This window comes from Triturus cristatus, chromosome 7 (assembly GCF_964204655.1).
Source record: "Triturus cristatus chromosome 7, aTriCri1.1, whole genome shotgun sequence".
In the NCBI taxonomy this organism is placed as follows: Eukaryota; Metazoa; Chordata; class Amphibia; order Caudata; family Salamandridae; genus Triturus; species Triturus cristatus.
Window position 1 is genome coordinate 865,808,286 of NC_140590.1, and position 23,156 is coordinate 865,831,441.

Here is a 23,156-nt window from a genome sequence, read left to right on the forward strand (position 1 = left end):
CTAAAGAATGCAAAGAACAAAACATTGTCAAAGTAAAGCTTTGCCCCCCACCCCCAAAGTCCTTGCTCTGCAGTGCACTTGAATTTAGGAGGGTGTGTGCATGTGCAAATACTGTAACTCGCAGTGCTGACGAGCCAATGGAAGAAATAGGCTGACACATTGCTATGCAGTATGCGGTAATGGACGGATATAACATGTGAATGGTAACAGACCAATTGATGAAGAGTGCTGACCCAAAGCTCCTCTGTGTATGTATTTGTACTCATTAATTTGTTTGATTAGAAGAGGCTGGTGAGACAGCTAAAGTTCTATTTAACCCTGATCTAAAAAGCCTTCATACTCTGCCCCAACAGTTTAAAAGAATCCCACCATCTCAATCACCAGATGAAACCATCCAATCTGACATGACCCTGACCATTCTTCACCATAGAAAAACACAATATTCTGGAAGCAGGACACAAACACTGACTTGCATGGAACACACAAACAAGAGTCTCAAGCGATAGACAAACAGGTGCATTCGTTATCAATAGTATAGACATGTAGAGACACAAAGACTAACTCTTGCATAAACAGGTCACTGCCATACACAAAACTGAAGAAAGAAAGAAACTGAAAGGGGCGGCATGGATACACTGAAATGGAACATGGAGGCAAAACCCACTAATCTAAAATTGGGGGAATCCCTCTATAAGACATGGAGCCACAGCGTACCAAAACTGGATCGGAGACTCACAAACACTAAAATTTAGTTTATATGTTCGTACCCTTCCCCAGGGGAAGTCCACATTCTATAGACTTCACTGTATCCATTGAAACAGATAACAGCAACACGATACTTGGAGGGTCCAACTTTTGGGGAGGTCACAAGATCTGGCCGCTTTAATGGGCTCTGCAGCAGATTTCAACTTGCCAAGAAAGAGGATATGACATCGTCCATGTATATGAGGTGTAGTTGCTGAGCTTGAATCCCAAGCACATGGGTTTCGATACTGGCTTTGGCACTTGATCAGAGGAAACATTGTATGATTTTGGGCAAATCACTTCCTCTGCCTGTACAATGTAAAAGCCATACAACAACAAATACCTTGTGTAAAAAACAAAAAAACGAAGATAACTGACGTAAACACAGACAATAATTGTAGGCTGCAGCGACCCGAGAGCAGTGCAGCACCACTTCCATCTGCTTTATGGTTGGAGGTGTTCCCATGACAAAACCTCACTTGAGGGCAACAACAGTGAGAAAAGCCACACAAGCAGGTGTCACTCTTTAAGGTACCGAGACTGGCACTTAGCACTTTAAATTACCCTGTTGCAGAAGGAGGGCTGTCGCTCCCAAACATGCAGAATTATTACTACCCAACTTTTGCACATCATAGTTTCAGATTTTTCTTTTTAGACCCTCAGAGGGCAGATAATTTCTTTATGGAAAAAATATTGAAGGAATATAATATTACTGACCCTAGAAGAATAACTAAGTACCCTAAGAAAGTACGATACAAGACTGTTCAATGGTTACTCAAGCAAAAATCCCAGTTTTTAACATTTTTTAGTATTCCAAGATTCACTAGCTCAATCATGCTGTCAAAATTTTTTTACGGGAAAATATGTTTTATAGAGTCTAGTATTCTAAAAAAATGGAAAGAAAATGGGTATGTAGAAATTCGGGATTTTACTATAGGTAGCTCTTGGAAGCAAGGGCCAGAGATCGAATCACGACTTCTGCATTCTAAAACAATTTTAAATTGGTCATTTATTAGAATAAAACCCTTGCTGGAATTTTTTTTTTTTTTAATAAATTTGTTTATTGGTTTTTCATCAGAGCCATACATACATGATTGGACAACAACTCTAATATGTTAGACAGATCAAAGGACAGCTGTTAGTACTTGATGTGGACTATAACCTCTCCTCCCGGCCCGTTCGTGTGTTCATTCCCATTTCAACAGTAGGTGACACACAGAGATTCCCTCGATACACATTCCACTGCGACCACTTTTTATCCCATTTCTTGGGGCAGCCCCTAGCCCCAAAGACTGCGGTCTCTGCCAGCATACATCTATCCATCTCAATTGCCCACACGGCGACACGCGGTGGGTGCACTCCCCCCCCAGCCCCGGGCCAGTTCTCGCTTCACCAACGTGTATCCCAGTGTAGCGAAGTGCTGTTCGGTTTCCGTAAGGTCAGTTGCCTCCCATATGTTCAGCAGTCCCATTTGTGGAGTCAATACTATGTTTTTTCCCAGGGAGGTTTGCATGTGCTCAGAGGCCCTATCCCAAAGTGCCCGTATCTCTGGGCAACTCCACAGCGTATGATAGAATGTAGCCTGTTGTCCACACCCCCTCATACATAGGTCGTCGGGTCTAGCTCCTATTTTCGGCAGAACTTTCCCTGTGATGTACGAACGGTGCAATATGCGAAGCTGGATCAGCCTGAATCTTTGTGTGATGGCCGCCTCTCGAGGGGACATGAGGGCCGTTTGCCAATCTTCGTCGTCTAGAGGGCCCAGGTCCTCCTGCCACCGTTCTCTAAGCTTTGAAAATGTATCTGGCCAGTTATTGCTCAACTTTTTATAGGTTAGGGATATCGCCTTCGAATTAAGGGGTCCGTCTAATAGACGGTCCTCCAATGGCGATGTTTCCGGTATATCTTTAAAAGATGGGAACGCCGCCTTCATCGCGTGTCTGATCTGCATATACCTATATACTTCTCCCGGTGCCATCTGGTAGCGCTTCTGGAGATCATCAAAGGTAAGTAATGCTCCCTTCTGTACCAGGTCTTTCACCGCCGAGATCCCAATAAGGTCCCATTAGTCAAACCCGGGCTGACGGCATAGCATGCCTAGCTTCTGAGAGAACCACAACGGCGTGGCCCTCGAGAGAATCCCAGCCGAGAATTAACTAGATGCCAGGTCGCTAGTGTATGTTGAGTAGGACCGAAGAACCTCCCCCTCCCCTTCCTATCGGGAGTGTACAAAGCCCCCAGATATCCAGACCTGTCTGTTTGATATCGATCAAGTATGTAGGCTGGGTCATCCGGAGGGTGATACATCCAGTGATTGACCGCAGCCAGTTGCACCGCCCAGTAGTATCGCTGTAGGTCGGGGAGTGCAATGCCTCCATCGTACCAGCCCTTCGTCAGTTTTTTCAGTGCAATCCTGGAGGCCCCTCCGTCCCACAACAGTGTGCGAATCTCCCCTTCGACTGCTCTAAAATACAAATCCGGGACTTATGTGGGCAATTTTGCAATATATAAAGGAAACGAGGAAGGGCCAGCATCTTGAAAAGCGCCGCCCTCCCCAACAGCGTTAAGGGGAGCGACCTCCAATGCTTCACATCAGCTCGTAGTCTAGCTAGAGGGGGAGCCAGGTTGGACCTATAGAAACAATCGGGGTCCGGTGTTATGAAAACTCCCAGGTAGCGAAATCCCTCCATTGCCACTGTTATATTACAGTTCGACGGGAGTCTGGGGGCTTGACCTCTTAGCATATATAATATGGATTTATGCCAGTTAATGGCATATCCCGAATATTTACCAAAATTTGTGAATATGTCAAGTACCGCTATAATTGATTTGTACGGAGAGGCTAGATACAACAGCACATCATCTGCATATAAGGATATACGGTCTTCCAAGCCCTCCACCCACCGCAGCCCTCGCACCCCCAAGTCCCTTCGCACCCAGGCCGCCAGTGGCTCCAGTATAAGAGAGAATATTAACGGAGACAGTGGGAACCCCTGCCTAGTACCCCGTCGCAGCTCGAACGTCCGAGAGGCACAGTTGTTGACTCGCACCTGTCCCAACACTCCGGTGTATAGAAGCCGTATCCAAGCTATAAATTTAGGGCCCAGTCCCACCTTTTCGAGTACCGCAAACATATACGGCCACTCGATAGAGTCAAATGCCATTGAGGCATCTAGAGATAGCACTGCCACATCCTCCTCAATATACTCCCTACGAGCCATCACATTTTGTAGGCGTCGAATATTGATGGCAGTGTTTCTGCCGGGCATAAAGCCCGATTGATCCGGGTGGACCAGTGATGTGATAACTGTCACCAGTCTATTAGCTAAGACTTTGGCTAGTATCTTTGTCTCTATATTGATCAGCGAGATTGGCCTGTACGAGCCACTTTTGTCGGCCGGTTTACCTTGCTTATGTATGACTACTATGGTGGCTAGTCGCTGGTCTGCTGGCAATCCACCTACTTCCAGGCTCTCTTCATACATGGCTTTTAGGTGCGGCACAGTTAGGGAAGCCGGTGTTTTCAGAAACTCTACTGGAATGCCGTTTGGGCCCATGGCCTTTCCAGATTTGATCTGCCCCAGGGCTTTCCGTATTTCCTCGTTCGAGAGATCTGCCTCCAAGGTCTCTCTATCTCCCTCCGAGAGACTCGGCACATCACTGTCCCGGAGGAGCAGATGAGAGTCCTCGGCTGTATAACTCGTAGAGGAGGTATATACTCTTTCAAAATGATCAGCGAATTGCTCCGCTATTTCTCGCGGGTGTCGTCAGCTTGTGCACCCATCTAGCTCCCTGTTCCCGTCTTTCTAACCAAGCCAGCGTCTTGCCCGCCCTCTCACCAAGTTCGTAGATTCTGTGCTGGGTGGCACGGAGCTTAGCCACCATATGCTCCCTATTTTTCATCCTATATTCCTCCTGTTTCAGTAGAAGTCTGTGGCTCGCGTCTGGGGAGGGATTTTGTAAATGCTCTATCTCCAGTGCCAGGAGGTCCGACTCCTTCTGGACCACTAGTTCTCGTTTTTTGGCGACATATCCAGTCTTCAGGGACAACGCTTGCCCCTTAAGAACTACCTTATATGCTTCCCATAGCGTTTGTGCAGAGTCTACCGAACCCACGTTTTCAGTGAAATAGTTCTCGGTTTGTTTACGGAGTTCATCCCTGATATCCGGTACGTGCAGAAGCCATGGGTTAAGAACTATGGTAGCGCGCGGTTGGCGTTCCCAGTGCGTATATTCCAGCCATACGGGCGAGTGGTCCGATATACCTCTCGGTAGGACTTTATATTGGGCAAAGTCACCTATTGAGGACTGATGAGTGAGAAAATAATCTAAACGTGAGAGGCTGCTGTGGACATTCGAGAAGTATGTAAATAATTTGCCAAGTGGCTGAAGCGCACGACCCACATCCGTCAGCCCCATTGCGGTCGCGAAGTCAGCCATTAGGGTATTTGCTTTCTCTTTGGATTTCGGTGGTTGGCGATCGATCGTGTCGTCTAATGTAATGTTGTAGTCTCCCCCCATAATCAGTGTGCCTTCTCTTAGTCCCACCAGCCTACCCAACAGGTCTTCTAGCGCTGCCTTTTCCAGTGCAGGCGGTAGGTACACTGAGAGGATGTTAATGTGTCTACCAAACCATTGGGCCTCTGCCCCTGCGAACCGGCCATTTGCATCCGCCCAGGTCTTATGAACAATTAGGGGGGTGCTCTTTTTCACCAAAATGGCTGTTCCCCTTGAGCCTGGGGTGTAGTCCGAATGCACCAGAAGTTTATACCCCCACCTAGTGAGGGCCTTGGGCTTGAGGCCTACCAAGGGCGTTTCTTGCAGCAGGACTACATCCGGCGAGTGTCTTTTTAGATACTGCTGCACAATCCCTCTCTTAATCTTATCGCCAATCCCATTTACATTCCAGGTCATTACGGTGAGCGTTCGGTCCCTACCCCTCCCCTTACCTTTGCAACATACAATTTCCCAACACCCGGATTTCCACCCCCTGTGAGACAGCCTCAAGCCGCCCACCAAGCATATGTTGCAGCATGTACATCGTGGATATTTTACACTTCCAAATTACAGTATAGCAATGCTTACCAATAAAACCAATATCTAAACAACCAACCCTAGGCCCCGCCCTGTCAGTGTCCTCCCCCCTCCCCATGTTTTTGCTCGTACAACGATTTAATTTCAAACATCTCTCTCCCCCCCCACCCCTCCCCCCTCCCTGCCCCCCTGCCCGTGGATTCAAAACTACCCACCCCCAAACATGGCAGAGTGCCTCTCTCCCTCCCTGAAATGCTAGTTGTGCACGAGGTGGTCAGCTCTTCCCCTGCCTGTTCATATCACAATTGACTAGTACTTTTGCCATCCACAGTTCGATTTGCATGGTTCTGAGCATCTCCCAATACTTGAAGCCCATTAAGTTTATTATCACAGATTAGATCACCATTTGTAAGTCTCACTTATCTGGGTTTAGCAACTTCTGTCCTGGACTCCCCCCCCCCCAGTTATACTTTCAAGTCTGGCATCGGCCCCCCCATCCGTGATACCATGGGTCATCCCTCCTACTCTTTTGACTGTCCGCTCTCCGCCGGGCCCTTCTTTGCACCTTCTACACGGACATTTCTGTGTTGGTGAGACCCACCAGGCCATCCCCCGCCTTGGCCCCCTACCGTACTCCAGCCTTCCAACCAGTCCCAGGCAGCCTCGGGCAAGTCAAAGAACCACGATTTGCCATCCGACTCCACCCTCAGCCTGGCAGGGAAAAGCATTGCATGCTTCACCTCCCGGTCTCTCAGTTCCCTCTTTACCGCCTGAAAGCTGCGACGCTGGGCCTGGACCTTGGCCGTGAAATCCGGGAAAAAGGCTACCTCGAAGTTATCTATCTTCAGCGGGGGTTCGCTCTCGCGGTCTGCAGGATACTGTCTCTGTCTCGAAAGTTGAACACTCGGGCGATGATGGGCCGTGGGGGTGCTCCCGGTTTTGGTCTGCCCCCCGGCACTCTGTGGGCCCTCTCGATGGAAAAATAGTTGGACAGAGTCTTAGGCCGCAGGTGTTTCGTGATAAGATCTTCCACATAAAGGTCCGCCACCGGCCCTCTCCGAGTTTTCGGGAACACCTAAGATGCGGATGTTGTTTCGGCGAGCCCGACCTTCGTACTCATCAAGCTGTTGTGCCATCTGTTCCTGCTTCTTCTGCATGTCAAGCATCTGTTTTTGGAGTTCCGACGTGTCCGACTGTAGGGCGCCCGTGACCACCTTGAGCTCTTTGACTTTTTCGTCCATCTTTCGGAGATCTGCCCGAATTAGGGAGACCTACACTGTGACTGAGTCCACTGAAGCGCGCACTCTGCTGATAGACGCCATAACGTCGTTCAAGGTGGGCTCCGGTCCCTGCGTGGAGGCGATTGCCCCTCCATCTTTTTCACCTTTCGGTGGACCGTCTGCCTCCTCCGTCTTGGACCACACAAATTTGGCCAGCTGCTTCTGGGCATTCGCCCTCGATCCTTTGCCCCCCGCTGCCATGGAGATGCGCCCGTCAAGTGTCTCCCTGATAAAGGAAGGGGCAGCACCAGAGAGATAATGCTGGCACCGGGACCGCAGGTTGCACCTCTCGACTCACCTCTCCGTCAAACTGCCCCAACTCCTGGGGCATCCAGATTGACCCGTCAGGCCAGCGGCACCCACCACCTGGATGATGCTGAGGTTTGCGTGAGTCTCCACCTCCGAGGCTCCGTAGGTCCGCAATTCAGGCCCGCAATTGTATTGCCGTCGGAAAGGGGGGGGGCGCAACGGCTCCCAGATATGTGTCACAAGGGCTTTGTTGCCTAATTGTCCTTTAAGCCTACTCTAGTGCCTCGATCGTTGGATCCTGTCTGTAGCTCAATCCGGCCCTGCCGTGGTCCTCACCGGAGACAACCGTAGCCCCCCGTGTCCAACCTAGTTCCTCCGAGGGGTCGGCCGCACCCGATCCCCGGCGTCTGTTGTTTCCGTCACCACTTTGTATGCCAGCCCCTCGGATTGCAGTGCGTTGTGGACCCCTGATAGGGCCCTTCGATCCGCGATTGCCCCAGGACCCTCTGTTGACTGCCATTGCTGGAAAATTTTGATATAAAAAATACTACCGTTAGAACGAATATTAGTGAAGCCTTTGATTCACCGACCCAACGGAGGATCAGTGCCTGGGTGAAAATCTTTGAGGAAGATAAAGTTATTTTGCCATATGATAAAATACGTGAAAGATGGTGGAAAAGGGAAGGGATGCAGTTCTCAATATCAACATGGAACAGAATTAATATTTTCAATGCATCAACACTTAGAGGCGCAAATTTTAAGCGCATGGAATTCTATTCAAAATGGCTGATCTATAGGACTCCTTCCTTCCTTCATAAGTTATATCCCCAAATAGAGGATAGGTGTTTTCGCTGCGCGAAGAAGGAGGGGGCTCATGGTTGCATATTGTTTGTCCAAAAATCAATGGCCTGTGGGAGGGAATTGAACTCTATCTCAGATCAACTCTAGACCCTTTAATATCCATCGATACATCAATTGTAGTCTTGGGCTGTTCCCCCGATAGTACTTTAAAAGATGAAAGCCTATACATCGCAGCATTGGTGGCAAGATCTTTAATTTTACAATGCTGGCGATCGGATATAGTTCCCTCCTTTCAGGCATGGAGAGCAAAACAAATAAAATCAAAGAATTGGAAAAAAAATATGCACTACGATCAGGCTCAACAAAAAAGTTTGAGAAACGTTGAAGTCTATTGTGGCTATAATCAAGTGTTAGGGAAAATACATTTAAAACTGTTAGGTTAGATCTATACCTAAACTTTCATCAGCACCTGCACTTTAAATGATATGTATTCTGCGGGGGGAGGCGGAACGGTTAAATCTGGTAGGTTACAGTTACAACGAAGTATTTAGCACTTGCACTTTAATTGATTTCTATTCTCTGCAACAGGGAGTTGTGAGCACTATGCACTTTACTTGAGAACCTTATAGTTTTGAAAAAGTCTAAAAAGTTGGATGAAAAATGTTTAACTTTAAAAACTCAGCACCTGCACTTACATGGTATTTATCCCTGAGGGGCAATTTCACATTTTTCTGTACATTTCATCTATTGACAATGTAATCTAATGTTTCTTTGATCTGTTTATAATATGTACTCTTTAACAACTCTATGGATTTGTAATTTGTCTGAACTCTCAATAAAAATAAAAAAAAATTCTAAATATACGAAATTTCAAGATTATATCAATAAAAAATAAAAAAAAGCAGGTGTCACTCTTCTAATCTGAGACAGTCAACCGCTAGAAGGGGCAGTGTAAATAGCACTATGTAAGAAACACCAAACAAAACATACTATATCTTCACAAATGCACTTGTCAAAATATGCTTTTCATAAATATCATCAAACATATTAAAACTAAGCTCCTCATAATGTAGCTTGTATAATAGCACACTTCATGCACAACAAAGAAGCGCATTACTCAGAAGCACCACTTGACACTCTAGACATGTCTGCGTTGGCTATTCAGCCAGACAATGCCAACAGTTCTTGAACATGTCAAATGTGCCCGAATGCTTAAATATATAAATACATTAGAGTGGCGTGGGTTGGGGTAGATTGCAGTGGAGTGGAGTACAGTGGAGTGGGGTAGACTGTGGTAGACCGGAGTGGAGTGGGATAGATTAGAGTTGGGTGGAGTGTGGTAGATGGGAGTGAGGTAAATCGGAGTGGGGTAGATTGGAGTAGAGTGGGGTGGAGCGGGGTAGAATGGAATGGTGTATACTGGGGTAGATTGGAGTGGGGTGGAGTAGATTGGGTGGAGTGGGGGTAGATTGGAGTGGGGAAGGCTCAGGTAGACTGGAGTGGAGTTGGGTAGATTGGAGTGGAGTGGGGAAAACTGGGATATATTGGAGAGAAGTAGAGTGGGGCATATTGGTGTAGACTGGAGTAGAGTAGAGTGGAGTGGAATACTGGTATAATGGAGTGGATTTGACTGGGGTAGAATGAAGTGGAGTATAGTGGAGTGGATTGGGGTAGATTGGAGTGGGAAAGATTTGAGTGGGTGGATTGGGGTACAGTGACGTAAACTGGAGTGGACTGGGGTAGATTGGAGTGGGGTACACTGGGGTAGGTTGGAGCGGAGTGCTGTAGTTAGTTTTGGAGTGGAGTGGGGCAGTGAGTGGAGTGGAGTATAGCTGTGGCCATTAGGCTACATCTCTTCCACCTAAGTGGATATGAATATAGGGTGCCAAATACATAAGAGAATGAGGACTTAAAGGAGAAGGTTTTAAGAAGAAATGGATTAGTTGCTGCGCTGCACAAAACTGATGCACTTTAAACAGACACATACATTGTATGCGCAAAGAAGAGGTGGAATACATATGAGACTGAAAACACAGATTTTTAGGCGAAATTGATTAACTGCAGCACTGCCCAAAATGGAGGTACTTTAAAAAGCCACATACTTAGGGCATCATTAGGATGGCGGGCGAACTTTGTCCGCCCGCCATCCTGACGTAAAAAGGGACCGCCCGCCATAAGTGTGGCAGTCCCGTGGGGGTGATTAGGATGCGCCCGCCACACTGGCAGACGCATCCTGCATTTTTAAAATTGCGGCAGGCGGTGCTTTCAGCATCACCCAACGCAATGCCAAAAATGCATGTCGTGTATATGCATGCACAATGTGGCAGGCACCGCGCGGTGCCTGCAATGTTGTGCATGCACATGCAGGGGGGCTATGGTACCCCCCCACGTGCCCTCCACCCCCCAACATCCTGGGGGCCCCCCAACTTCAAGATCCCCAATGCCTTTCCGTGGCCGCAACGCCACCACGGAAAGGCTGCCTCCCGCCTGCATCCTGATATGGATGGCGGTGTCTAGCAGACACCGCCACCATACTAAATCCAACTGGGCGGAAAAGCGGTGGACGATCTTCCCGTCCGCCGCGGTCCCCCGCCATACTAATATGGCGGGGGGAAATGGGTGGCGGGCGGGGAAGGATGTAGGGCGGATCGGTGGCGATCTGTCCTACATCCTAATGGACCCCCAAGTGTTTGAAAAGGCACAGATGTGTCCAAAATGTTTATGTTGCTTAGTGGCAGCCTGTCCTGAAGCATGTGACTAGACTGCTTGTCTGGAAAGGCTATGGGACTCCGGTTTCAGACTAGTGCACACTTTAAACAGATACATACTTTGTATGCGCAGAGAACAGGTGCAGCCTACAAACACATGTAGTCACACGGACTGCTTTAATATTTCGTGCCATTTGTTTGGTGCCATTTGTTTGGTGCTATAGAAGGACGCGCCGAACTGTAAAACAAACTCACCAGCTGCTTTAATAGTTTGTGCCATTTGTTTGGTGCTGTAAAAGGAAGCACCAAATTCCAAAACAATTTAAGGCAACACAAAACACAACTGTAGGACGAAAGTTAAAAGCAACCGAAAAGTGTAGCATGGAAGTGGAATTGATGGACAAAAAAATATACAGTGATCCCAGCGCAAGCAGCGGAAGGACAATAAAGGACACTAATCAATGAATTACTTGGTCCATGCTACGGTGAAATAAAAGGAAGTGATGTGAGGCACATCGTGACTAATTAGAAAGCAGCTAAAAAGAATGACAATCAAGAATAGCAAGTGGTAAGTAATGGGTGAGCTTCAAACCCTTTACTGTATACAATACCCTGGTGCTCTTCAGAGAATGAGAAAGGCATTGTGTCTATGGTCAGCATGGTTGTATTAGAATTTACAAAATGGAAACTCACTTTTCAAGTATAATTTGAGGAACTGTTTAGGAAATTTCGAGCTTTCTGTGAAACATCTACTGCTTTGAAGCAACTACTCTGGGGAAAGGAAGCTTGTTGCCCTGCTGGAGTACTTTACCATTGACATCTAGCTATCGCTCTCAAAAATACTGGGAAAGGTTGAGAGTCACATCACCGATCTGTGTGATGTCAGTGGTCCTCGAAGCCAGTTCTAGACTTTGATCTGCTCCTACTGAATTGACAGTGAAAACCAGAGACTCTGCACCTGTTTGTACATGTGAACCTGCTCCACTTTGGAGTGGAATGAGCTGTAACATCAAAAGACAGGCTGCTAACTGAGCCTTTCTGACCACTGAAGAACAGTGAAAACGACCAAGACTGATGCCACTCTTCTGCAGTGGCCAAGCCTCGTGTGGTGTGGCGTTCATACATCACTCTTGTGACTGTTCAAGGTTTGGGTTCTGGGTTTGACATAGCTACTGTAATGGTATCACAGGGGAGAAAGGAGCCCAATGTGTCTGTACTAGGCTGTGCTTACCCTACAGCCTTCAGAGCAGTAATTTCAAAGCCTACTCGGTATTACTGCTGGGTGGCCAAAAACATGAGACTGAAGCACCCCCAACATGGTGAGTGCAAGAGAAAATACCATAGTCATTAAAGCTAATCACCCTAGTCACTGACAGCAGACCAAAATTAATTAAACCTGGGAATTATTTGGGGAATGGAGAGTGGTATGCTTTTGGTTAAGCAGTAACACCATGGGATTTGAGTATTCCAGGACACCTTATCAACATGTTTTGCTGGGTAGCTAGGCATTAAGTGTTACCCTACTGCACGAAGAAGAGTTATTTTGAAGGTATGAGGATATGTCGGAATAAGAGTGTGGACCAAATCAAATTAATAGGTTTATTTTCTGAACTCACCATGCTTTCACCCTAATCTTTCAATTACATTTCTGCAGTAGCCCTCCACAAGGACGTGCTCATTATCTTAACAATTTGGGATAAACTGTCATCATTGTGAGGCCAAGAAACCTCACAATCAGTTGAACTATGACCCTTTGCATTTCTCTCCTCAACATGAATACATATTTTCTTGTAATGTGAACTGCAAACTGAATTGCCTCTAGTTATACCTACGTTTTTGACAGTTAAGAAACCTGAAGGGAGAAACGGGGTAATTTCTAAGATTCTACCATTTTATCAAATTAAAAAGATGGAATTTAAATTACGCAACTATATTCCTCCAGTTGACATTCCCACTTATGTACCAGGAACTTGATTGTTTGACTAATAGTTTTGTGTGTGACTGTGTGTGAGAGTAAAAAGTGAGTGTGTGTGTAATACCATGCATATGAGGGTCACTGCACTGATAGCCCTTGCATAGAACTGCACAGCGAGAGTGCTGTTGGGCCAGTACATTCAATGTGGGCACTCGAATGACACTGATTCACACTTGGCCATTTGGTTTGTGATGATGTAAAGGCCGCCCAGAGTTCTCTGAGGCCCTCTTGTAGTTTCCCATTGTGTCACGCACAACCATATATTGTCATCTGACCTGGATCAAATGTCATGAGGTATAATTTCCTGTAATGCCAATGTCTGATGAAGAGCCATGTAATACTATTTCCTGTGATGTCATTTACGCTAATTGCCATTTTGAAACATGATAAATCGTGCCTCTTTTTGATCAGAGAAGGCTGGTAAGAATGCAGACACCTATGATGTCAAGCTCAGCACTGGGAAGCAGGGGTAAACCTCTGGATCCCGGTTCTGACAGCTATTTCCCAGGCAAACATGATGAATGTGTCCTCGTGTCATTTTCCGACACTGGGACATAATTTAGAGCATCCCCACATTGTCTGCATTCCATTTAGAATAGAAACCTGCAAATAGAGTGGGGCTTTCTTATTTTAACATCCAGTTGGGACATAAAGTAGGCCTGATTTAAAGGGTCATCAACTCTCCTTTTGTTCAAATATCATTCCGGCTGAGAGCCATTTAGAGCCTAAAACCTAGACGCTAATGCAATGGAAGGAAACAAAAGGCGCACATCTTGTTATTCCACAAGTACTTAAGAGAAACTATGATTTGGAGGCAGGTTTTCAACTTTATTCAACTCCCTATGTAAGAGATGTGCTTGCACTGTATGAATGTAAGATTTATCTGTCTGAGTAAATACACAAATATTGATTTATGGGTCATCTACAGTTTTTAGGTCTTGCGTGGCGTTGCAGCTTAAAGCGCTGCTCGCCTCGGCGAGATTTATTGTGAACAGGAGTTTCAGAAAAGAGCTGTAAGCCCCGCTCCTCATTTCCATTGGCAGACGTCACCGTTTATGCTAAACGGTGGCCTGCCATTGGAAATTAGGGGTTTTTGTGGACGCCCTTTCGCCTCTGATCCGACTGAGTCGCCTGCTTTGCTGCTGTCGCAAAGCACTTTCTTATCTTTATGGGGCCATGTGTTTCTAATTAGAAACACATGGCCCCATAAAGACAAGAGATCGGTGCTTGTTTAGGATTTGTGCCCTGCCTGGTCTTCACAAGCGGAGAGCCGCGTAGGTTGGTTGGTTGAAAGGTTGGCCATTTTATTCCCTCTTGCATATCTCCTTCCTGTCACCCCAGCCTCCTTTCTCTCCTGTTCTGTAAGTGATTTAGTCAGTGTGTGCTTGTGGGTAGCTTGCACTGCGGCATTCTTCAATGCACTGACACCTTTGGCTTGTGTGACCACAAATCACACGTTCCTGTCTCTGGACGAGGAAGCGTTGGTGATGACTTTTTGCTGCAGTGGTACACACAGAACCCCCTCTCCCCCCCCCACTGAATTTACTAATGCTAAAAATGTGTAGGTTATTTGGCAGTTCACGGGGTGCCAATAATCACCACCCCGCCTTATCATTCAGGGTTTGCAGTGACAGAGCAGAGCGCCTCGTTCGTTATTTTAGACCTTTAGGCGTTTCAAGTGCGTATGTTTATTTCTTATCCCGGAGGAGCGAGACATGTGTGCTCTTCAATGCGAGAAAATTCAAATTATGGGTGTGTTTCTTACAACCTTCATTACTCTCTGTCAGGACGAGCACTGTGTATTTATTCTGTTTTGTTTCTGAAACAAAACTATTTTTACCAAGTAATTTTAATTTAGTGTGCTCGTGTGTATGCCCCAGCAGTTCATGTGCATATAGAAAAGTTTACAAATGTATCTTTGTATTTTTCCTGTTCGTGGCTATTATTTTAACAGTGCATTTTTTTCTTTGTGGCTATTATTTTAACAGTGCATTTTTTCTAGAAGTTCTTGGTTCAAACGTTTTTATTCTTCTAGTAAAAATTTCTCTTTGAGACCTGACGAGGGCACGGGTTATTTAACTGACAAATACAAGCACTACAATATGCAGAATAAAAAAGAAAATGCATCAAAACCCTTTCTGAAGAAACTATTAGTAGATATATGAACCAATAAATGGATTGTATCGCCTGCACGTCCCACTGAGGCCCATAGGATGGCTGCCTAAATCTGCCTGTTCAGTTTGTCGAGGAGGATGAGGGGGATCACTGGAGAACCCGTGGGTCAGCAAAATAACTCAGGAATACAGAAGCGGCCGCTTCCTGCGGTGCCATGCCATTTAAAACTTGATAGCCTGAAGAGTTAGGACTGAATAATCTCGGCGTTGACTCAGCATCCTGTGATTCTGGGCAAATCACCTAATCTCCCCGTGCCTACAAAAAATGAATGCGTCTTTCGGTAATGTAACGGGTGTAAAGCGCTCCAATACCTTCGGGCCGAGTTTGCGCTATATAAAAAACTGCACAGAGAAAAATACACACTGGTTTTCTCCATGTGGCAAAGTGCACTCAGCACAAACAAACATTACAGTCCAACTGGATGCGAAAAATAGGAAAACGCTTGCTTGAAGGCTATAATATTTACTAGAATTATCTTTTTTTCACTGGGTCTTGACAATATATTACTGGAAAAGTATGAGATGCTGCGATTGCTCTTCCTGGGCACAGTAAAAGAATTATTTAAACTGAAATGCAGGTTTTCATGACTAAAATGATGCAACCAAAAAAAGAACTGGAAAATAAAATTCCTGGGAAGTTTTAGAGCTGTGCATTTAGCTTTATGACCTAAGCCCTGTATTGCCTTGAATAATGACCTGTGTTATTTATATAAAATAAATGCAAGATGCTTTCGTTCAAATCATATTTTATATGAATAAATGCAGCACCTTTCTAATTATTTTCTATTTAGAATAGTAAAATAATATTATTTTGAACTGCCCAGTTATAAAGCGCCACCATATACCAAAGAGTCTTGCAGTGTTTAAATATTCAGTGTTAACACTATTGTTGTTAAATACTGATCAGAAAGCAGCAAGTTGGCAAAAGATCTCTGTACTTCTCACTTAACCCCCTGTGCTATATTACTGAGACTCGAATCTTAGACACCATGTCTGCCGCAAACACAGCAGCCCACTGAGCTTTCTAGCAGGAATGAAATCTGCAGCCTACTGCTTTTATGCAGGTCTGGGCAACACGTGCATTAATCTCCCCAGCTGTCCTAGCAGCAGGGAAATCTGCTGGTTTAAAGCCGCCTCCTGTGCACGCCCGAATGCGAGACGACTGACTGTTGTTACCATAGAACAAACAGCAAAAATACTTTGAGGATCCATTTCCGGCTTGTCAATTACTTTCCATTATAACGCTCCTCCTTTTGGAAGCCAAGAAGCTATAATAGTATCGCAGTATTTTATGTTACTAATTTCTGCACAAACTTCACTGTTTCGAAAAAGAAAACACGCATAAATGTATTTTTTTTTTTTAAAGCACTCTGGGCAGTGAAAGACCCAGCATCATAAAAACATCTAGAGTCATAAAGTGCTTTGAGACCATACAAATGATGTGAAAGAGCTATTCAAAAGCAAATAAAATGGCCGATTATAAAAAAAAATGCACACAATGCATGTATTGTGATGATTCAATAATGCTCTTTCCAGTGTCTGGTGATAGTTTAACCAACTTGTAGTGGGTAATGATCACGTCAGCTGAAACACGACATGACGTCATTGGGCCAAAATACGCAGCTGCTTGCTACGAACCAATTACATACTGAATGGCTGGATATTTCTGTCCCACAAAGGTACGTGGTTTAAAAAACATAAAAACCACAGTAGGAAGTGCAGAACCCACAGTAGACGTGAAATAAGCAATAGACACTGGGAAAGGGTCTTATGGTCCAACAATAGCAGCTCGGGGTGGCCTTCGGCCTCGTGATATAGCGCCATGACACCAGAACATTTGGTCCCATAATAAAGAGCTGTCTGTTGTGTACCGGCACCCTTTACCGTCACCGCAAGCCCTTTGTGCTAGTAGAGGCGCCTTTTCTTGACTGAACTCGTGCAGGGGCGGCTATGGGTGCCATAATATAGCGCCTACTTGGGGGTAAATTGCAGGTTCGCACCCAAGAACCTTGAAGATGTCTCTGCCTCATACTGGCGGCTATAAAATTGATATAAGATAGAAAAATGCCAGATTTATACTCTGGTTTCCTAAATCTTGCTTTTTGCTGCATCTTTAAAGAAATACGTTCACAGCGTGTTTATATAGCTATTTCCGAACAGTAATGGATAAGAACGGTACATGTGTGTGAACACCTGATACAGCCTTCCGTGGTAATAAGTGCATGTTTTATGTGCTGGAAAATGGCCACGAGTGTTTTAATCGTGGTATTAGATTAGTATGAAATACCTCCTTCCAATGAAAACCACAAATCAGTCGAATATTGAGCATTTCTTCGGGTAACCAAAACACTCAACAGAACAAACAAATAGCACGTCTGAGAAGTGTAAAAATACGTTCACAATATGGAAACATAAAAATATAGAACATGTAGAGAGAGGGGTGTTTTCCGGTTTGTGCAACATACATAGCGGCTAATGGGAACAAGCATGTGCAATGCAATAGGTCTCGCATTTACGCGAGTTTGAACTATTGGCATTGTAAACGACAATGCCTTTTTTAAGTTTTGGTTTTTAAAACATACATAAAATGAAGCCATTTACAACGGCAATAGCTTAAACTCGCGTAAATGCGAGACCTATTGCATTGCAAATGCTTATTTTTATTTATTTTGTATCGCCACTCATCCCAGTGTAGGGTATCAGAGCACTTTACATCACACACACACAATAAATCATACAAGTGTGTAAATCAATGTAAGAAAATGTTACATAAGACAATGAGGGTTATAAGGTGTAGGAATCACATATCATCTACATTTATAGATATATGTTAAAAGCGAATGGTTGGGAGAAACACATAGTCAGAATACAAAACATAACACACTGATTGTAGTTGTATGTACCAACGAGACTTCTTCCTTTCTAAATGAAGGCTTCTTTCCAATCTTAGAAGAATAACAGAATGAGAAAAAATGCTATAACGATCTAAACCCATGACTTACAGTTTGCATGCAGAACCTTAATGTTGTAAATAGATTACTATGCTGCATCAGAAGGCTTGCAACTTATGAACTGGAACAAACAAATTGATTTCAGTGTCAAAAATAGTAGCCCACTTATCTAAATAAAATATAAACCTGTGATCTGCATGTTACATGATGTGTTTTGCAGCAGGAATGTTAACCCTCTATGGTACTTTGAGTCAAAACTGTGACTGGACAAAACGCATAACTATGACAGAACTGTTAACCACTAGAGTTATCTTACCACTATTCTAATACCCTTTAAACTACTGCGCACACAATGATCTCTGCAACATGTGTAACGCCCTGTGAGATATTTTAAAATACAGCCTCTTTGTGACCAATTAAAGTAATTTAGAACAGCTATATGGTCATATATGCCATTGTTGCCATTTACTTTTGCAGCAGTTTTTAAAAATAAATAAATGTATATGTTAAGTTTCAGACTCTGATCTCCAAGCTCGCCTCTAATGACGCTACTCCTTTTCCCCTGCCACACCTTGACCCCCAATTTATGGTGTTTATGGAGTAACGTTCTGCCAATTCCAGCACTGGGACTCAAGCCCGATCTAAGAAGGACACCTAAAAACTCGAAAAGCAAGTCATACACGTCTTGTCACCATCTCCCTCACCCACAATTTTACAAAAAATAATAATGGGCGGTGCGTGAGGCTGCGATAGTCTCTAAACGTTATTTATACTATCGGGGATAAAGCAAAACTGCTTTACCACCAAGCAAGTCACGCTTACCTGACCGGACGCCGCCATATTTAAAAGAAAAAGACAACCTAGGTCCTGGAAGGTACTTAAAGCGAATTTTCCTATACAACCACGAGCGAGTCACATTGCCGTGACATACGATTTACTACAGCTCAAAATATAATTCAACTACTAAGAGTTGAGACACTGGACCGCCGATCTCTTTTTTAATAGTTAGAAGTAAATATTCCAGCTGTCATTTTCATCCCTGAAATGTCTGCAGGTCCTTCCAGCCAGCCAATAACTGCACAGAGTCATTGACGTTCTAATACGAAACCACGTATTCTAATAAAGATCTCGAATGCTAACTTGGCCAACAAATACGCAAGCGCTGGGCGCCATATTGCTACGCAATAACTGGGTTTGTGGTTGGAGAAAAGGACGCAGTTAACGTTTGGGATAATTAGCTGCAATGTAGTATTTTGTATGCCGTTTGTGCTGTCTGGGAATGTTCGGTGAAAAAAAAAACGGTGAATACATTTCCTAGGTCCACAACATGCATTATTTTACCATCGCACTCAAAGCAGTGCAATCGCGAAGACTGATGTACTGGTTATTATATCATTTTTCTTTGTCGTCCCCTCCTTACATGTGATTGTACGCATCCCTGAAAACATATTTAGAAGCAAAATCTTTGAAACGGAACACCTTACCCCTCCCTTAATACCCTACAAAGGGCTAACTGTCTGTCAGCCACCTGTTTTTAGGTCGAGCCTGTGCATTGCATAAGCGTCTCTGAAAGGCATGTTGTATTGAGTTAGGGACTTGAAGCTCCACCCACTCTCCGCCCATATTTTTCATTGGCTTGTGTCATTGTCCACAGTAAACTGTGGCTGTTCATTGGTCAAAAGGCTTAGAAGTCCATCCTTAGCATCACTGAAGTAAGAGAGGATACGAAATTCTTCTTTTGAAGTATTTATTGTACTTGTCGAGGCCATCAGTCAGGCTATTCCTCCCAAAGATAAAGATGCGCTTCGCTCTTTCTTAGGTTTGGCAGAGTACTATGCCCGTTTTGTTAAAGGATATGCCCAGACCGTGGAGCCATTACGTGCCCTGTTGCGTAAAGGTTCAAAGTTTCTTTGGTCCAAGGAGGTCTCATTTTCTTTTGATCAAACAAAAAAAATGATTGTTGAAGCTCCTGCTCTTCATGCTTTTCAAGATGATGCTAAATGTTTCATTATGGTGGATGCCAGTCTGACAGGTTTGGGGGCAGTTCTTGGTCAGTGGGTAGCAGGAAAGGAACATACTATAGCCTTTTCATCCAGAATGCTCAAACCTGCAGAGACCCATTATAGCACAATTGAACGCGAAGCACTTGCTTGCGTTTGGGCAATAGAGAAGTTCAGGAACTACATTTGGGGACGTGAATTTGAAATATTCACCGATCATAAACCTCTTACACATTTACTTGATGGTGATGGGTTTGGTAGGACGTCTGCCAGGTTGATTCGGCTTTTGTCAAAATTGCAAGAATTTCATTTTACCATAAAACACATTTCTGGTGGGGGAAATTTCAGGGCTGATTGTCTGTCACGCATGGCATCTTATGATGCTCCTGATTTAGATGTTGTTGAGGACACAGAGTGTGTTGTTGCTGCACTTGACGCAATCAAAGAATGTCCTGCCATTACTGAACAAACTTGGTTGGAAGCTTATAGTAAGGATATTACACTCAAATTGGTCATGCAATATATTGTAAAGGGTTGGCCAGAGAGTAGAAAGCTGTCAAATGAGTTAAAAGCCTTTTCTATGGTGGCTTCTGAACTTTCCTTGGTCAATGGGATGGTTATGAGACATGAATCCTTTGTTCCCCCGGTGAGTTTGAGGGAAGATATTATTAAATGTGCACATCAGGGTCATTTGGGGATTTCAAAAACCTGACACCCACAGCCCGGCGCTCCCGCTGCGTACCAGGATCTCCAGCAACTGACTAACGTTGAAGGAATCCTGGCACGCATCGTTCGCAGCCAGACTGTAGAACCTCAGTTAAATGAATACGAACCCTCGCGCACTAAGCACGAGAGCATGTACGCACATACCTCATACTACAATCACCTTGTCTCATTTTGTAATCCATAGCTGCCAAGGTTTCAGATTGCCATGTGTGACATATTTTTAGCAGCCATAGCAAGTTACCAACATCAGGCACACTTACTTATTTCGGCGGCCAGCAAGCAAGCCTGAGCCAGGGCGGCAATTGGCGGGCCCCGTAGCCGCATTGGCTCTGTGGACCTGCTGGAGTGGGTTATGCAAAAATGTGTATACCCACCCCATTTTGCATGATATTTTATTAATTAGATTAATTAATAAATTATAATCGAACTAACGGATTGGAGTGATGTGGAAAATATTTACCAACCTTACTAATATATGAATTACACGTGGGATCTGCATGGCTTAATTAATTATGTGAACTAAATTTCGTACGCATACTAATGATAAACAATTAGAATATTGCATGATATATGTTGCTTTTGTGATGTAATTGTGATTCGTGTTTTATTTAGTAAGTATAAACTGCATTGAGTGTTGCTTTTGGCTAGATAAATACACGCACATATGGGTATTAGCGAGGGAATAACATTTGCATAGTCATTTTTATGTATTAATTATGTTTTTGTGTTTCTTTGCTTAAGTTGACCATTCTGGCCTATCGAACGATGGCTGCCTTTGGTGCCTAACCCGACTGCCAACGCTGAACAAGGCTTGGGTGAAGTGCACCTGCGCTAAGATGAGCAACAATGGCCTCGCCTTGACCCGAGGCAAGCTGTACTTATCTATCAAGGTGGCACTGGGAATAGTGCCAACACTACAGACAAAAGACTTTCTTAAAAAACCGGAACCAGCAAGTATGCTGACACCATGGACTAAATTTTATGAGAACTTTATAGGACGACCCCTGACCAGCCAATCAGAACAGTTTAAAACTCATTTTTGTTACATTTTGTTATTGAAATTATTATAAAAACCCATAGAATAGAGAGGTTGGGAGTCGCTCCTTCGATTTCGTGATGATATGCTGACGGAGAGGACGGTGACACTGCAGGACAGCTGTTAGCCTGAATCTTTGACAGACTGATTTATTGGTAAGACAAAAAGGGTACAAAGTTCCTCAGACAAGTTAAGAAAAAGTAGTGATTTCAGCACAAAATGTCGTTTGCCATGAAGAAGGCGAGGGAAACCCTTTAGTTGGAACTAGGGCCCTCACACACCCAGCAAGCTAGGTGTCATGCTTCATCATTTGAGCCTGCCCCTCGTCAGGTCGGCGCTGCAATTCCTGACGGGCTCCCAAGATTGGGGCTCTTTGGCGGGGATCTTTTGTTCCTGCCGAAGGGTGCTGTGGGGGTAAGGGGCCCTAGGATGTGTAGATGTGGTGTACGAATAAAATAGGTACTGTTAGTCCACAAGAATTGTGTTTAATAAAGTGGTAAACAGCCTAATTAAAAGGAAAGTGAGGTGGGGATAGCTACTAGTGATTATGATGCTAGTTGTGTATGCCCTACTCTCTGGAGGATCAACATGTTTCTTGCCCTTCAGGCCAGTAAATGGTCACGGCAATTCATCAGGATCAGGGAAAACAAAAACTATCTACAACAAGGTATGTGTGTTCTACGTACCGAAGAGGTGCTCAGGAGTCACCTAAGAAAAGATTGGAGACAGAAAACATGACAAAACTGTACGAATAAGCAATACATACATAAAAACATCAGCTGAAATCATCGAGAGTCTTATTCGGTGAAGCTCTCAGGGGGGGTATTAAATGGTCTCTAAAGACAGAAAAAATATATAAAAAACTCTAAAAAGACAGGACTAAGGGCTGAGACAGAGCTGAATTTTTAAACTCACCTCTTGTGTGAGCAAGGTAATCTTGCAACAGTCTCCGGCGGGTATAAAGGACTCCTAACGTGGGTCCTGGAGTAAAAGGGGAGACCAGGAGGGGACAGAAGGAAATTAGAAATGAAATATAAAATGACAAGGTCCGCCCGGCAGCCCATGTGGTGAGGGCAGTAACAGAGGGTATTGACAGCCTTGAGAGTCAAAAGGTGCTGACAGGAGCGATTAAGTGTGCAGCCATGGTGACCATCATGCTCAGGGGCCAGGGCATCTCGCCGCCAAAAAGTGGTTGAAAGCGGTCAGGAACGGGATGTCAAAAGGGACCCTAAAGCACAAATGGGTAGCGACCGCCATCGCCCCTGATAGCGGATGGATCAGAGCAGGACGTCCTCGCTCAAGCCCCCAATGAGGTCCAGGAGGCGTCAAGAATCCTCCTTGAATATTACCCAAACTCACCTACTGGACGACGGTGTATCCGAGCCCTGATGCACTCACCTGCGTCAAGGGACGCGTGGGAACGAAGACCTACCCCTACCGCCGGACCTGGGATGGGTACCGAGCGAAGTCGGTGTTTG

General features: G+C 44.8%; 1 protein-coding gene across 3 annotated transcripts in view; it reads right to left on the minus strand.

Annotated features, from left to right (window-relative positions):
• WDR55 (WD repeat domain 55) overlaps positions 1-23,156 on the minus strand; it is a 191,441-nt gene that overhangs the window by 133,904 nt on the left and 34,381 nt on the right. Inside the window, exon 1 of one of the 3 annotated variants that reach the window (XM_085617807.1) lies at positions 18,739-18,995. The exons of 1 other annotated variant lie outside the window; for it this stretch is intronic. In XM_085617807.1, coding sequence (XP_085473933.1) covers positions 18,739-18,756 — 18 coding nt within the window. In that variant the 5' untranslated portion in view covers positions 18,757-18,995. Of the gene's footprint in view, positions 1-18,738; positions 18,996-23,156 lie in introns of those variants that run through there. One more of the 3 variants, XM_085617806.1, reaches the window with a different exon arrangement.